Below are 15,293 nucleotides of genomic sequence, written 5' to 3'. Positions count from 1 at the left end.
GAAAGGATAGATTCTTTCATTTTAAGGACACTACAACCAAATTTTGATAAATAGAAAATACAACTCAAAAGAAAAATAAGGGACAGAAATATTTGTAAGCTTTCACTCAGTTTTAAAAATATATTCTTAAAACTGATATGATGGTTGAAAAATACTATACCGCTTTTCAGAACAACTTCTTCCTTTGGTTGAGGTTTAGGTTCAGGAAGTAATTTGCGAACTTTCTTTTCAACTCCAGGCACTTAAAAGAACATGATTTGAAATTTTGAAATGAACTCAAATAAAAAATGGAATTTCAACCAGCAAAATGTCTCTCCCCATACTAGCTAACCAAAGTGCATCAAGTAACAATTTTTGTTGTCCATTAATACCAAAGAATTTAAAAAGAAATAATACATGTTGAATTATTTCTTCAGCAAAGATCTATAAAATGCTCAATGAAATTGACTTACATTAACTACAGGCAACTATATTAATTGGAACTGAGATATTGTTCTATTCTGACTTTATGAATCTATCATCAAAATACATGGTTCTTGTCAGCATCTTTGTCCAATTCTGTAACTGTAGATTGCCCAAATCTATATTGGTATTTTCCTGACCATTAAATATGTTAAAATAATGTATATTTCAAAATAGCCACAAGGTTTTTAATGTTTTCACCACAAAGGCAAAGCAAATGTTTAAGTTTATTGATATGCTAATTATCATTTGATCATTCCACAATGTATACAGGTATCACAAGATCACACCACATCCCACAGATATGTACAGGTGTTATGTGTTAATTTAAAACAAATCAAAAGGTTTAAAAAGAAAAAATGATATTGATATGCGTTAAATTCTTCATTTAGGCTTTTCCCTTGATAAAAAAGAAAGCCATGGGACAAGGTTTATAACCTTGATGTTGGAAAAGTCCACATTTGACTTTCTCAACAGAAGTATCCTTTAGTAAGGGTTCCTTTTAGAAATAATACTAACAAAAATATGGAATTATAGAATTTCAAAGTTCACACAGAAACTAATTTTCTCAAGAATAAGAAAATGTTCATGAATCTAAATGAGAACTGACTCAAGAAATAAATTTTTTTGTTCTGTGTCTACAATGAGCACCAAGTACAGTGAATGAATGTTATTTTTTAGAGTAGCCTCTTTGTTGATTTAAATTGGGAAAATAAAAATCTTGGTGATCATTGAATCACTTTCTACTGATGTCAGTTAAAATCTACTTTAAACATTTTTTTTTATTTGTATCAGATAATGTCCACTCATATGAAATCTGAATTTCTTAGATATTTCTATAAAATTTCCCATTTGGTGCTACAAACAAGATATTTGCAATTCATTGTTTTTTCCACGTGATAAAATAAACTTCTTTAACTTGTACTTCAAATTTTTGAACATACAAAGGTAAATAGGAATTTTATTTTAAATTATTAATTTTTTTAATGTTACATGTTTTAAATAAAAAGTTCACATTAAATTTTTTATCCATGATAAATTGTGCATGCCTTATCATAAATATTCTTCATATGTAACTATTTTTGTTGATCAAATCCAAAGAGAGAAGGTCAGGCATTTAATTTATGTTAAGTTAGGATGTTATAATATGCATCATACATATATATTTTACTTGCAAAATCGACATAGTAAATATATATCTATGCATTTGTTTTTCCATATTATTATTATATTTTTAAGATCTTACTGGCATTTGAGACTCTGGTACAGTACTCACTATCATACCTATTATTTTAAAAGTCATTACATATCATTGTATGCTATTTTAATGTCACTACGCATTATAACATTATTTTGTTATCCCCATTTTATAAATCAGTAAAGTATACATTTACGTGGTTTTTCCAAAATTCCTGAATGATCAAAAACAGACTCAGTTCTGAGTCTGGATGTGTTCACTACTTAAAAGAACACTGCTATCCACTGAATTAACTAGAAAATTAACAAGTTTTTAAAATGATTTTATTTAACTATTTATTTATTTATTTATTTATTTAAATTTGATCAGAAAGGAATAGAGTGAGAGAGAGAGAGAGAGAGAGAGAGAGGAAAAGTGAGAAAGCAAGCTGCCAAGTCCGGGACTTGAACTGCAGTTTGCCATGTGGGAGTCCAGCACTCTCAGACACCATGCCACATGCTGGCCCCAACTAGTTTATTTTTAATAGATGTTTTCTAAACTTTTATGATTCATTTATTTTTCTTTGGGGTTTAATTTCAGATAGGAAAAATACTATTTATAGCAGTAATAAAGTTTGAAAAATGACCACTGTTAATGAAATTTTTCTAAAAATATGACGTCTGTACACACAAGAGAATATCTAGAGTCAGAGAGAAAATGACAGGAAAATCATCAGAAATCCCTGTGAATCATCTTAGGATAGAATGACTTATTTCTAGTGTTTACTGCACTGGCTAAAATGTTGATGTCCAGATGACATTCCAAAGCTTTCTCCTACTCAGCATTTTAACTTAAGATGTCTTCTGATATCAATTTCAGTGAACTGGTAAAATCTGATGCTTTTAAATGTAAGAAACTGTAAGAAGACATATGGAGATAACACAAAGGTAAACCATATCTATCCACATAATGCATGAAATTGATGGAAGACGAAGGAAGCAACATTCATGAGCCAGGACCATAAAAGCCACAGAAATACAAGAAATGAATAAGACTACTATGACCATTCAAAAAGAATGAAAGCATGAAGAGCAAGGAGTCTGATGAAGGGACACTACATATGAAAGCATTTTCTAGCCTGTAAAATACCTTTCACAGGTGTAAGCTCCACTTTTTCTGGAACCTCAGGTTTTTCAGGAACTTTCTTCTTTGGAACAGCTTTAAAAGATATGATCTTACGTTTAGTATTTGCATATTTCATCTGAATGATTAACTTTGTACTCCAAGAATCAGCACCGAACTTTACTTGTAAGCAGAAAGCATTAATGACAGCCAAGAACAGCCACCAAAGAACTCACAAGAAGCATTTAAACCATGATTTAACATCAGAGTTGAGTAGTAAATTAAGACTGGCTGAGAGAATACAATTTTTATTCTTCAAAGCAGGAAGAAATTTCCTGTGAATATCAATTTTACATTAAAGGAAATGTATGTAAGTGTGTGCCCTCATGGAGTGTCCATCAACAGATGGGTACCCTTTAAGAGGTGCCCACCTTTTCTGTCTGGACCTTAGCAGGGCAAGTATCACTGGAAGTACTGTCTTACTGAAGAAGATTTTGGCTTTGTAGAGGTACAGGTAGGTATGGGAAAGATGTTTATCTACTCTTATACTTCTATTATTTAGGTCAGAATTTTATGACATCGCAAATAAGACAAATTTTTATTAAAGTGAAAGAATAATACGCTTTTGCCTGTCTATTTTAGCCTTTAAAAATGCTGATGTCTAAAAACTTAAGTCATGTTGCATCAAGCTAAATACCAATTGAAAAAACATAAAAAGAGTGAAGGGAAGTTTAATGACAAGAAGAGATGCTGGATATCAAATGTCTTCATAACCACTCTTTCAGCTTCTTTGAGGACCGCCACAGGACCCAAATAGGTTTTATTGAGTTGGAGGAGGAAAAAAAATAGTGGGAGCAGTGACATGCTTTGCTTTGCTCATATGCTTTCCTTTCAAGGCATATGACTACATATCAGCTATTGGAATCCTAAGTATATTACTGGCATTTAAAAGCACATGTAATTCTTTACTTTTGGCTTTAGCATAAATTTGTTACTGCAATATTCAAAATACCTTGCAAAGATTTTTTATACACTCCACATGCAAAAAGACTTCAAAGATATGCACAGCAATCAGGCACCAAAAGCAGAAAATCCTTTCTTTCCCACTTCACTTAAGTCTGTTAGTCAGACAGCCCCTGCATCCAGATGTCCAGGATGACACTAACAATGCACTTTCTGACACTTGGGGCTTGACAAGGCAACTCAGGGCAGCCGAAAACACAGATCTCTATGCAAATCTAATAGCATGATTTTCTCTGAAGATATACAATTGCAAAAATAATTGCAAGTACCATTTCAGTTGGTTGCATAAAAGTTTGAAGCATGTTAATAGGACTTTGGAAGTGACATTTTATACCTTTAAGTTGGAACATTTTCTCCTTTACATCTTCCTTAGGTGGAGCAGGAGGAGGAGGAGGTGTGGGTCTTGGTTTGAGTTTTGGTTTCTCAATAACCTTCTTTTCAGGTTCTGGTTCTTGAAAGATTATTTCAGGGGTGTTAGTAGACGTATATATTACTTAACATGTATAAATACAATACATTTAGTAGAAATTTAAATAAATAGATATTTACGTATACAAAGAAAAAGTTTGCTATTTTGAAACATAGTATCCAACATAAAACATAAAATTGTCTAACATAAAACATAAAAATATCAACTCTGAACACAGATTATGAAAAATATAGCAAAGACACTAATAAAAACAAAGGAAACATCTAGACAGGCTATATTTGACATGAAAAGAGTACTACAAATTACATAGAAACATCAAAAGGAGACACATTTAAAACAAATATCTTACATATAGATGCAAAGACACCCACTCTACATGTAAAACGACATAAACTATATACATTTCAAGATGAAGAATATGATGATGAAGACTTAAGTCCAGTTAACTGAATACCTTGTACTGGTATTTCTTCTGGCTGTGGTTCAAGTTCAGGTTCTTCAGGCTCAACATACTTTTCAATTTCACGTTCTTTAAAGAATGTTGACAAAGGATTTAAGATTGTAAAGCAAGGTTCTTCATAAAGACTCATGCAGATTTCATATAGATGCAAAGATTAGTCATGAAAACAGAAATATACAATTTATACAAAGTCACTTGTATGAAAGAAAAGAGGTGGGACCAGCAGTTAGTGTAATGAAAGAAAAGAGGTAAGATTTCTATTTTCTTACACTTGAGTTTTTTCCTAACATCTAGTTTATTAGACATAGATTTATGGCAAATTTTATATAGGTTTTTGCCATGGGGCATGCGCCCTCACTGGAGATGTAGAGAAGGAAAGTGAGAAATCACCCCTCCCCCCACCAGGGGATGGCCACACCACAATCCCTTCTCCTGTATTCTCTTCTTAAGATTTTGAGATTTTGTGTGCATGTACACATGCCCAGTATGATTTTCAAGCTGCTAGATCTGGAACATGAACTGTGGTTGGCCATGTGGGAGTCCAGAGACTGACACACTCTGCCACCTGCTGGCCCCTATTGAAATTATCTTTTGAGAATCCAATGCAATTATTCTAGTTTTGATTCGGTAAATAGTACCTTTTGTACTTTATAATTTTTGTAAAGAATAATCAAATTGTAAAGAGTCTAATTAAAAAGATGTAAAACTATTTGAAATACAAAGCAAACATGCTGGAATGCTTTCGTAAATAATATCAATAAGGTAGGCCATGCTATAAATATTCTCCTACTTCTAACAAGTTTCAGAGAGATTTTAAAAAATTTATATTTATGTACATATGTATACCTTCAACAGGGGGAGTCTCTTTTCTACCAATGGTTATGGATGCTTTTTCTTCGTATATTATTTCCTCAGGAGTCTCTTCAACTTAAAAAACACAGTATTTTACTTTAGATTATATTCCAATTAGACTACTGCAACTGCTAAGTTACAAAATATCAACTTCATTACACTCTAAAACTCTTCAAATGATCCCCCAAATATCGATAACTTTAATATATGAGACAGACAACAGATAACACTTAGGACTCATTACAGTCAGAGCAAGATGGTGAAGACTGCCGGCCTCTCCCAAGATCTATAGAGCAGCTGAGTACCTTGTGTGGGTGGAGCTTCTGGTTCTTCAGGAAGAGGGATGGATACTTTCTTTTTCAGGACAATTTCCTTGGGTACTTCAGGCACTTTAAAGATATTAATTTTGTTTACTATTAAGAAGTTAAAAGATGTGCAAGATTCTGCAAAGAGCAGGCAAAGAATACAAGAAGAACAGCTTCCTTTTACAAGTCTTCATGTGGAAAATGGCTTCTGAGGCATGGCACTCTTTTGGACTTCCTAATTTTGTAAATGAATATTCTCAGCCACCTTCTTTTGCTTCTCATCCTTAATGTACCCTTAATTGTACATGTTCCTTCCTGGTCTAACTTCAACAACTTAAAAAGCATTATTTCTACTCTATGTTTTCTGAGTTATCACTCCTGTATCCTCAATTCTTTTTTTTTTTTTTTTTTTGAGGTTTTTGCTATAGGGTATGTGCGCTCGCCAGAAAGACAGAGAGAGACAGAGAGAAAGAAAGCGAGAAATCACCAATTGGCCACGTCGCAATCCCTTCTCCTCCATTCTCCTCTCGGGATCTTGGACACACATGCACATGCGCCCGGCATGAGTTTTAGCCACCGGGTCTAGTACTCGAACCGCACTTGACTACATAGGAGTCCAGCAACATAGCCATTATGCCAACTGCGAGTCTCATGTATCCTCAATTCTTATTTCCATGTGGGTGACTTCAAGATCTATATAACTTTAGGCTCAATCTTTGTCCTATCTCATAATGCACATTCACAACTTCCATATTTGCAAAGTAGAAATAAATCCATTATCTTCCTTCTCATTAGTTCAGGGACCAATGGATGTTCTCTTGGCCATCTAGGTTCAACTCTGGCAATTATCCTGGGCTCTTTAATTCCCTAATTGCTTTGATAATAAATACCAATTCAATCACTACCTCTCTCAAATCCAATCCCCCTTTCCATTTGTACAGCACTTAGTCTTGTCCAATTCTGAAAGACCTTAATGGATTACAAAGGCTCTTTGCTATTATCACAGTCTTTAAATAGCTTAAACTGCTGTTGGTTATCTTTCTCAAGTTCAAATCCCACACCTGCTTCAAAAACCTCGAAGCTTCCTAATGCCTACAGAATAAAGTACAAGGCTTACATGGGCATTTGAATAACTCTAAACTATAAATCCTATCTTTATCTCTAGCATTATCTTATAAGCTATTCCATAACCAATCTGCACTTTCACATTAAGTTTATTCGATAGTTTTTAATCTTCCTAGATCCTACTACCTCTGTGCCTTTCAGTATGCTCTTCTCTTTGCTAAATGCCATTAACTTAATATCTACATGTAAAAATCAATCAAAACTTAAAATTCTACTCTTTCACACAGTTTTACATGGTGTCTCCACCTGAAATTAATCCTTTCTCTATCTGTGTTTCTTTAGCCCTTGTACTCACTTTGTAAGTATTATCTTCTCTTGTCTATATTGGAGTTGTGTTTTTCTATTCTCTTGCCCCGTTTAAATTGCACAAAGACAAGATTAGCTTTTATATTTTGTAACACAGAGTCTTGTTAATTATAAACATTCAATAAGATATGCTGAACTGATCCATTTTACCCCATGAGCAAGAGAAGTTCCTTTTCTACTACATGTAACTGTTTGATAATGTATCACGGTACCACTGAATCTCATTCACTTTTTTCCCCTCCTGCTGTCTGTCTCATTTTCTATTTGCCCCTATTATTTTATTTTTCCTTCTGTGAAATGCGGTTTTGTATAAATTTATACTCAGTGTTTTTTGTTCTATGAACTACTGTTATAATGTTTAGATGGTGGTCAGAGATAGACATTTTTTTCTTCTAGGTAGGTACCTTTTTCTAGCAGGACTTCTGGTTTTTTGGTAACTGGCACAGGTTCCTTCTTTACTGGAGTTAGTTTCCTGGGCACCTCAGGCACTTTGAAGATATTAGTTTTATGTTAAAAGAGTATTTTAAAATGTAAAGAATAAAGAAAAATCAATAATCAGTGGAGCAGCGTTAAAACTAATAGAAACAAAATAAAGACATCTTTGTCCCTCGTTACACAACAACGAGGATAACTAACTGGACTCCACATTAAGCTCAGGGTACTTTTTTTTTTTTATGTCAATGATGTGAATACCTTTAGGTGTTGGTGTTTCTGGCTTCTTAACAACTGGGACCTTCTTTGCTGGGACCACTTTCTTTGGCATCTCAGGAACTTTAAAGATATTAGTAGCATTTAATGATACAAGATTACAAGATACAATATAGACAGAGTAATTTTACATTTATCCAACACCATAACATAAAGATAACAGTTGTCAGATAATACAACACAACACACAATAAAGAGAGAATGTAAAGTTTAGACAGAACACAAAAATATTTATTTATGTTAACATAAGTACCTTTAGGAGGTGGAACTTCTGGTTTTTTGATGACAGGAACTTTCTTCTCTGGGACAATCTTCTTGGGCTCTTCGGGCACTTGAACAATAGGAATTTCTTTTAGAGTCAGATGATTACAATGAGAAATTTAATGATAATAAATGAGCAAAATATATCACAGTTATTTCTTTGGCATGCACACTGTAAAATTTTGTAGGATCAATTAGCTTTTGTTCTTGCCAGTGAAGTCAGGTTTCAAGGAAGGAGCTATTAAGACTGACATTTTGCCTTTAAAAAAGATAAATAATAGATATGAAAGTTAACAGATTGTATTTTCCCCTACAGAAGGTCTTGACTTGTACCTGTTGGAGGTGGGGCTTCTGGCTCCTCTTCTGCAACCGGAATTGGCTCTTCTTCGGGAACAACTTCTTCAGGTTCTTCATATACTTTAAAGATATAAGTTAATTTTATTCCAGTGTGTGGAATGATATTCCAAAATGCATGAAACACTGAATGATACATAGTAATCTTGATTTCTTCCCTTGTTTCACTTCCTATCTTCTCATATTATTGTTAAATAAAATCTATTTTATTTGCATTAATGTATGTGCTTACAGATTTGAATTCTTTAAAAGCCCTTTTGACATCTAACATCATTGATACTCATTAGCTCTCTCACCCTGCATTCTGTGTCCTTTAGAGAAGCCTTGTTTAATACAGTTTACTATGGCCTGTGTTAATACCAATAACTGATAGCCCAAAAGAGATTTGAGATTGGAGTTAATTTAGCACAGGATTAAAACATGAAAATGAGCAAGAGATAAGGAGTTAAGAAAGAAAAGAAACAAAGCTTAAATTAGAAGTAGTCACAAGTTGAAGTTCATTAATGGTTTTACATGTACCTTCTGGGGGTGGAGACTCCACTTTCTTGGGAACAGGAACGGCTGGTTTCTCTTCCAACACAGGTTTCTTGGGTACCTCTGGCACTTTAAAGATATTAGTTATTTTTACTTCTTGGTAGTTGAAAAGTACATGAAGTTCATACCACAACTAATTCACATCTTGTTCAAATAACCCAGGGACAGATTCAAGGACAAAATTCATCATAAAGTCAGTTTTCTGACCTTGATTCCCCACATAATGGGGAGAAAGAGGTAACTTATTAAGAGTAGCAAAACCATAACACTAAACCTGACCAGTGCTGGATATAAAGGCATCAGCTTTTAAGATCAATTATATTATGGATAAAAAGCATTTAAATCCGAAAAGTCCAGAATGATAATTTTGTAGTTATGACTATAAGAGGATTGACAAACAAAGGGTCCTATAGTGGTATGTAACATTTGAGACCAAGAGAGGATGCTTTTCCACAGAACCTCATTCGTGACATGTACCTTTGGCTGGTGGAACTTCTGGCTTTTTGGGAACAACCACTTTCTTTTCTGGAATGGCTTCTTTAGGGACTTCAGGCACTTTAAAGATATTAGTATTTAAACATTAAGAACAATCTGTAATAAACAGTCATGACAGAAACACAGAACAGTTTTAAGAGTTGGAGGCTATAACCACCTCCATCAGACAATGGACGAGTACATGTACCTTTAGCAGGTGGAACTTCTGGTTTTTTGGGAACCACAGGAGGCACTTTCTTTTCAGGAACAACTTCCTTGGGCACCTCTGGCACTTTAAAAGATATTAGTAGTTCATAAGCTCATAGTTTTGATGACACATAAAAATCATTAAGTAGAATAGTGGAATATAACATTGTAAAGACAAATATGTTTCTGTGGAAAGTTAATGGCAGTAGGGACCAACAGTTGGCATAATGGCTATGTCATTGGACCCCATGTAGTCAACTGCGGTTTGAGTCCCAGACCTGGTGGTTTAAACTCACTCTGGGTGTGTGTGCGTGCGTGCCCAAGATCCCAAGAGGAGAAGAGAGAAGGGATAGTGACTGGCCATCCCTCCTGAGAGGGGTGATTTCTCGCTTTCTGTTTTTCTGTCTCTCTCTGTCTTTCTGGTGAGCGCATGCGCCCACTGGAAAAAAAAAAAAACAAAAACCAAAAACCAAACAAACAAAAACAAACAAACAAAACTCTCCAGAAAAAAAGAAAGTTAATGGCAGTAAGAAATACCTTTAACTGCTGGTGGTTCAGGCTTTTTGGCAACGACAGCAAGTGCTTTCTTTTCTGGGACAGGTTTCTTAGGTGGCACAGTCACTAAAGATATTAGAATTTATGTCTCAGAAGCAGTGAAGATGAGAGAGAAATAAAATAAAACCTCCCAATGCCCAAAATGTCAGGGTGATCGGCTGAAAGACTGAGTAAGGCATTCCTCAACTTGCCAAGTACCTTTGGGAGGCGCTGCTGGCTCTGGCTCTTCAACTGCAGCTGGAGGTTCTTCTGGGGCAATTTCCTCAGGCTCCTCATACACTTAAAAGATATGAGCTCATTTCAGTGCTAGAATCGACTAATATATATGAAACACTTTGCAAAAAGATTTTTGTAACACTTAGGAGATTGTTCATCTTTTAAAAAAATACTATCTTGAATAGTTTCATTATTACCTTCAGGGGGTGGACTTTCTGACTTCAGTGGAATAGTTTCAGCCACTTTCTTTTCTGGGACAGCTGCCTTGGGCATCTCTGGTACTTTAAAGATATTAGTATTTTCATGGTTAGACAGAGTGAAGACAGAAGGACAGAGTCAAACAGAGTGACATGGAGGGTGTGGGGGACTACCTTTAGCAGGTGGAACTTCAGGCTTTTTAGGAGGAAGGACAGTCATTTTCTTTTCAGGGACAACTTCTTTAGGAGCCTCTGGTACTTAAAAGATATTAGTGAAATTACATTTGGGAGTTAGGAAGTTTACTAGGACCAAAGATTTCCAAGAGTCTAATAGTTAGATCTTCTGAGGCTTAGAGTCAGTCATGAATACCTTTAACAGGTGGGACTTCAGGCTTTTTAGGAGGAAGGACAGACATTTTCTTTTCGGGGACAACTTCTTTAGGAGCCTCTGGCACTTAAAAGATATTAGTGAAATTACATTAGGGAATTACAAAGTTTACTAGGACAAAAGATTTTCAAGAGTTTAATAGTTAGATCTTCTGAGGTTTAGAGTCAGTGAGGAATACCTTTAGCAGGTGGGACTTCAGGCTTTTTAGGAGGAAGGACAGACATTTTCTTTTCAGGGACAACTTCTTTAGGAACTTCCGACACTTAAAAGATATTAGTGAAATTACAGTTAGGAGTTATAAAAAAACTTTTAGGACTTTTTTTTTTTTTTTTTTAGAGAAGAAGTCTCCTGGAGCCTTGTCAATGGCAAGTACCTTTTACAGGGGGGACTTTAGGTTTTTCAGGAGGTACCATAGACACTTTCTTTTCAGGGATAACTTCTTTGGGAGCCTCGATCACTTAAAAGATATAAGTGAAGTTACAGTTAGGAGTCATGAAGGCCACTATGACAAAAAGTTTTCAAGAGCAGAAGAATGAGATCTTCTAGAGCTTAAGGTCAGTGGCAAGTACCTGGCACAGGTGGGGCTTCTGGCTTTGTAGGAGGAGCCACTGTTGGCTTCTTTTCAAGGATGATTTCTTGGGGAACTTCAGGCACTTAAAAGATATTAGTAGTTTTTCACTTAGGTTAATGAGATAAGTGGGCTAAACATGTTGCCAAGAGCAGAAGAGACCTTTCTTCTGCAGAACAAGGTATAAGATGAAAAATACCTGTGATAGGTGGGGCTTCTGCTATTTTGGGCGGGGCCATGGGCACTTTCATTTTGGGGACAACTTCTTGAGGCGCTTCAGGCACTTGAAAGATATTAGTAGTTTTACATTTAAGTTAGTGAAGAGAAACAGACATTTGTTTTCAATAGCAAAAGAGATTTTTTTTTTTTTCTCTGCAGAATGAGATGAAGAGTAACAAGTACCTGGAACAACTGGAGCTTCTGGTGTTTTAGGTGGGGCCAGGGGAATTTTCTTCTCTGTGACTTCTTGAGGAACTTCAGGCACTTAAAAGATATTAGTAGTTTATACTTAGGTTAATGAACAGCAGTGGATTAAAATAGCTTCTAAGAATGGAAGTGATATTTCTTTTGCATAATAAAGCCGCACTGGCATGTACCTGATACTGGGAGGGATTTTTTGGGCAGTGCCTGAGGAATTTTCTTTTCTGGAGCAACTTCTTGAGCAGCTTCAGGTACTTGAAAGATATTAGTATTTTTAGCATTCATGAAGAGTGCAGGCACATATTACGATAATTGTGAGGCATGCAAGACAATGTTTTCCCTCAACAGAGCAGGGGGGATATATACCTTTTGCAGGTGGGGCTTCTGGTTTTTTGGGCACAGCTACAGACACCTTCTTTTCAGGTACAACTTCTTTAGGAGCTTCAGGAACTTTGAAGATATTAGTATCTTTTAGTTACAAACTCTAAAAGGGGAATACTACCAATACATTTACCCAAGCAAATAGTATTACCCCAGCAACCATAGCCTCAGGTTCAAGAAAAACTAGTTTGCAGAGTTTTGAAAATGTTTTGCTATTCCTAGTTATCTTCATAACACTAAACGTAAGAAGACTAATCTCTTAAAGTACCCAAAGCTCCCCAAGAAACACTTCTAAACACTTTCTCCCCCAACCTGTCAAGTAGGTGACAGACAACATGAAAGGATAAATACCTTTGGCAGGTGGAGCTTCTGGTTTTTTGGGAGGAGCCACTGGTACTTTCTTTTCCGGAATGGCTTCCTTCTTCGGCACTTCAGGCACTTCAAAGATATTTGTAATTTGTGTTTAGAAAAGGTGACAATAACTGCTATTTAAATAGCATAAAAACACACACCAAAATATTTTGTATAGCTACTGATGGCTTTTTCCTTAGACTTATATTACGCTTATGTAGTAAAATTTTTGCATATCATATTCTAGCTAAAAACATAATTGTTTTTCTTTTTGGCTTGCAGAGATTTGACATTACCTTCCGGGGGAGGACTTTCTGGTTTTGGAGGAATAACTTCAGCCACTTTCTTTCCTGGCACAGCTGCCTTGGGCACCTCTGGTACTTTAAAGATATTAGTATTTTCATGGTTAGACAGAGTGAAGACAAAAGGACAGCATCAACAGAGTGACATGGCATGGTGGGTGGCACTACCTTTAGCAGGTGGGACTTCAGGCTTTTTAGGAGGAGCCATAGGCATTTTCTTTTCAGGGACAACTTCTTTAGGAGCTTCCGGCACTTAAAAGATATCAATAAAATGACATCTGAGAGTTTGAAGACCACTTGGATAATATATTTTCAAGAGAAGAAGAGTTAGATCTTCTGAAATCCAATGTTTGTGACAAATACCTGTAACAGGTGGAGGTTCTGGCTTTTTAGGAGGGGGCACTGGCACTTTCTTTTCATGGACAACTTCTTTAGGAGCCTCGGGCACTTAAAAGATATTAGTGAAATTACACTTAGGAGTTATAAAGACCACCAGGACAATATATTATGAAGAGTAAAAGAGAGGTCTCCCGAAACCCAAGGTCAGTGGCAGGTCTCTGTAACAGGTGGTGTTTTAGGTTTTTGGGGAGGAGCTTCTGGTATTTTCTTTTTGGTGGTCATTTCTTTGGGAGCTTCCAGCACTTTGAAGATATTAGTAAATTTACAGAGTCACAAGAGTTGACATAGATAGGAGCCACGTTTACACAGCAAAAAAATTGTCAAGGCAAGACAGGTGGGTCCATTCTATATCCCCACCTCTACTTCCCACCAGATAGGGACAGTTAAGCATGTACCTTTGACAGGTACTACTTCAGGCATTTGAAGAGGATGCACTTTCTTTTGGGAGAGAACTTCCTTGGGAGCCTCGGGTACTTTAAAGATATTAGTATTTTTATGTTTAGAAGTCGTAAGAATCAGCACAAACAGGAAACACATTCATAGAGGAAAAGACATTCTCCCACCCCTGCTAAGCTTCCAGCAACATATACCTTCCTCAGAAGGGGCTTCAGGCTTTTTGTGAGGACCCACTAACATCTTCTTTTCAGGCACAATTTCTTGGAGAGCTTCAGGTACTTTAAGAGATTAGTATTTTTATGTTTAGTGTTATGAAGATCACTAGGAATAGCAAAACATTTTCAAAACTATGCAAACTAGTTATTGTTGAACCTGAGGGTATGGTAGCTTGTACCTTTAACTGATGGAGGTTCTCTTGTTTTGGAAGTAACTCTCCTTGACAGAACAACTTCTTGAGGAACTTCAGGTACTTGAAAGATATTAGTATTTCACATTTAACAGTTAAAATAATTAACAAACACAGTAAGCACAGTAAGTTAGCAAATGTGAGATTCTTGAGAAGAGGTGTTCACCTCCTTTTGCACCTAGCAGAATTCTGTGACAATTTGTTGGATGAATACTTTCAGTAAGAGGGTTTTCTATTTCTGCAGGAGTCGTCACACATATTTTCTTTTTAAAGTGAACTTCTTGTGGAACTTCAGGTACTTTAAAGAGATTAGTATATTAAGATTTAAGAGATGCAAAGAGCATTAAAGGAAAATACAGTTTTAAGAGCAGAGGACAAATAATTTCTTCTTCCACATCTGTTCAAAGGTGACATATACCTCTCCTATGTGGAGTTTCTGACTCTTGACAAATATCAAATACTTTCATTTCAGCAGCAACTTCCTTCATGGCTTCTAGTGCTTTGAAGATATTAGCATTATACTTAGAGGATAAAGGATCAGTAGGGGTATTAGTCACAGGAACTAAAGCAAAGTAATTGTTATGATTATGAGGGTGCTTCCTTCAAGAGTTTGGTAAGGTATAAAACCTTGAGGTGAGGAATTATTTTGTCTTTGTTTATTATCCCTCTGCTCCCTAGCACCTTGCCAATAGTAAGAACTTAGGAAAGGCTACTAAACGAATGAAGGAAGGGATGATAACATGAATGATACCTTTAGCGAGAGGTGTTTCAGTTTCGGGGAGAGTAGCCATGGGTGTTTCCTTTAGAGAGACAACTTCTCGAGGTGATTCAGGCACTTTAAAGATATGAATGCATTGCACTTTGGAGTTATGAAGAGCACTGAAGAGTTTCAGTCCTAACTGCACATGCAGGAA

The 15,293-nt window shown here is 35.7% G+C and overlaps 1 protein-coding gene across 1 annotated transcript in view; it reads right to left on the bottom strand.

Annotated features, from left to right (window-relative positions):
• TTN (titin) overlaps positions 1–15,293 on the bottom strand; it is a 306,431-nt gene that overhangs the window by 132,055 nt on the left and 159,083 nt on the right. Inside the window, 16 exon segments of the mRNA XM_027773115.1 lie at positions 161–241; positions 2,789–2,857; positions 4,119–4,235; positions 8,224–8,301; positions 8,565–8,648; positions 9,105–9,188; positions 9,597–9,674; positions 9,802–9,885; positions 10,338–10,421; positions 10,554–10,634; positions 10,769–10,852; positions 10,943–11,026; positions 11,139–11,222; positions 13,173–13,256; positions 13,347–13,430; positions 13,542–13,625. Of these exon segments, the coding sequence (XP_027628916.1) occupies positions 161–241; positions 2,789–2,857; positions 4,119–4,235; positions 8,224–8,301; positions 8,565–8,648; positions 9,105–9,188; positions 9,597–9,674; positions 9,802–9,885; positions 10,338–10,421; positions 10,554–10,634; positions 10,769–10,852; positions 10,943–11,026; positions 11,139–11,222; positions 13,173–13,256; positions 13,347–13,430; positions 13,542–13,625 (1,344 nt within the window).

This window comes from Tupaia chinensis, unplaced genomic scaffold, assembly GCF_000334495.1.
Source record: "Tupaia chinensis unplaced genomic scaffold, TupChi_1.0 Scaffold000322_1, whole genome shotgun sequence".
NCBI classification, from domain to species: domain Eukaryota; kingdom Metazoa; phylum Chordata; class Mammalia; order Scandentia; family Tupaiidae; genus Tupaia; species Tupaia belangeri.
Note: the sequence above shows the minus strand (reverse complement) of the source record. Positions and strands in the feature narration are given on the sequence as shown.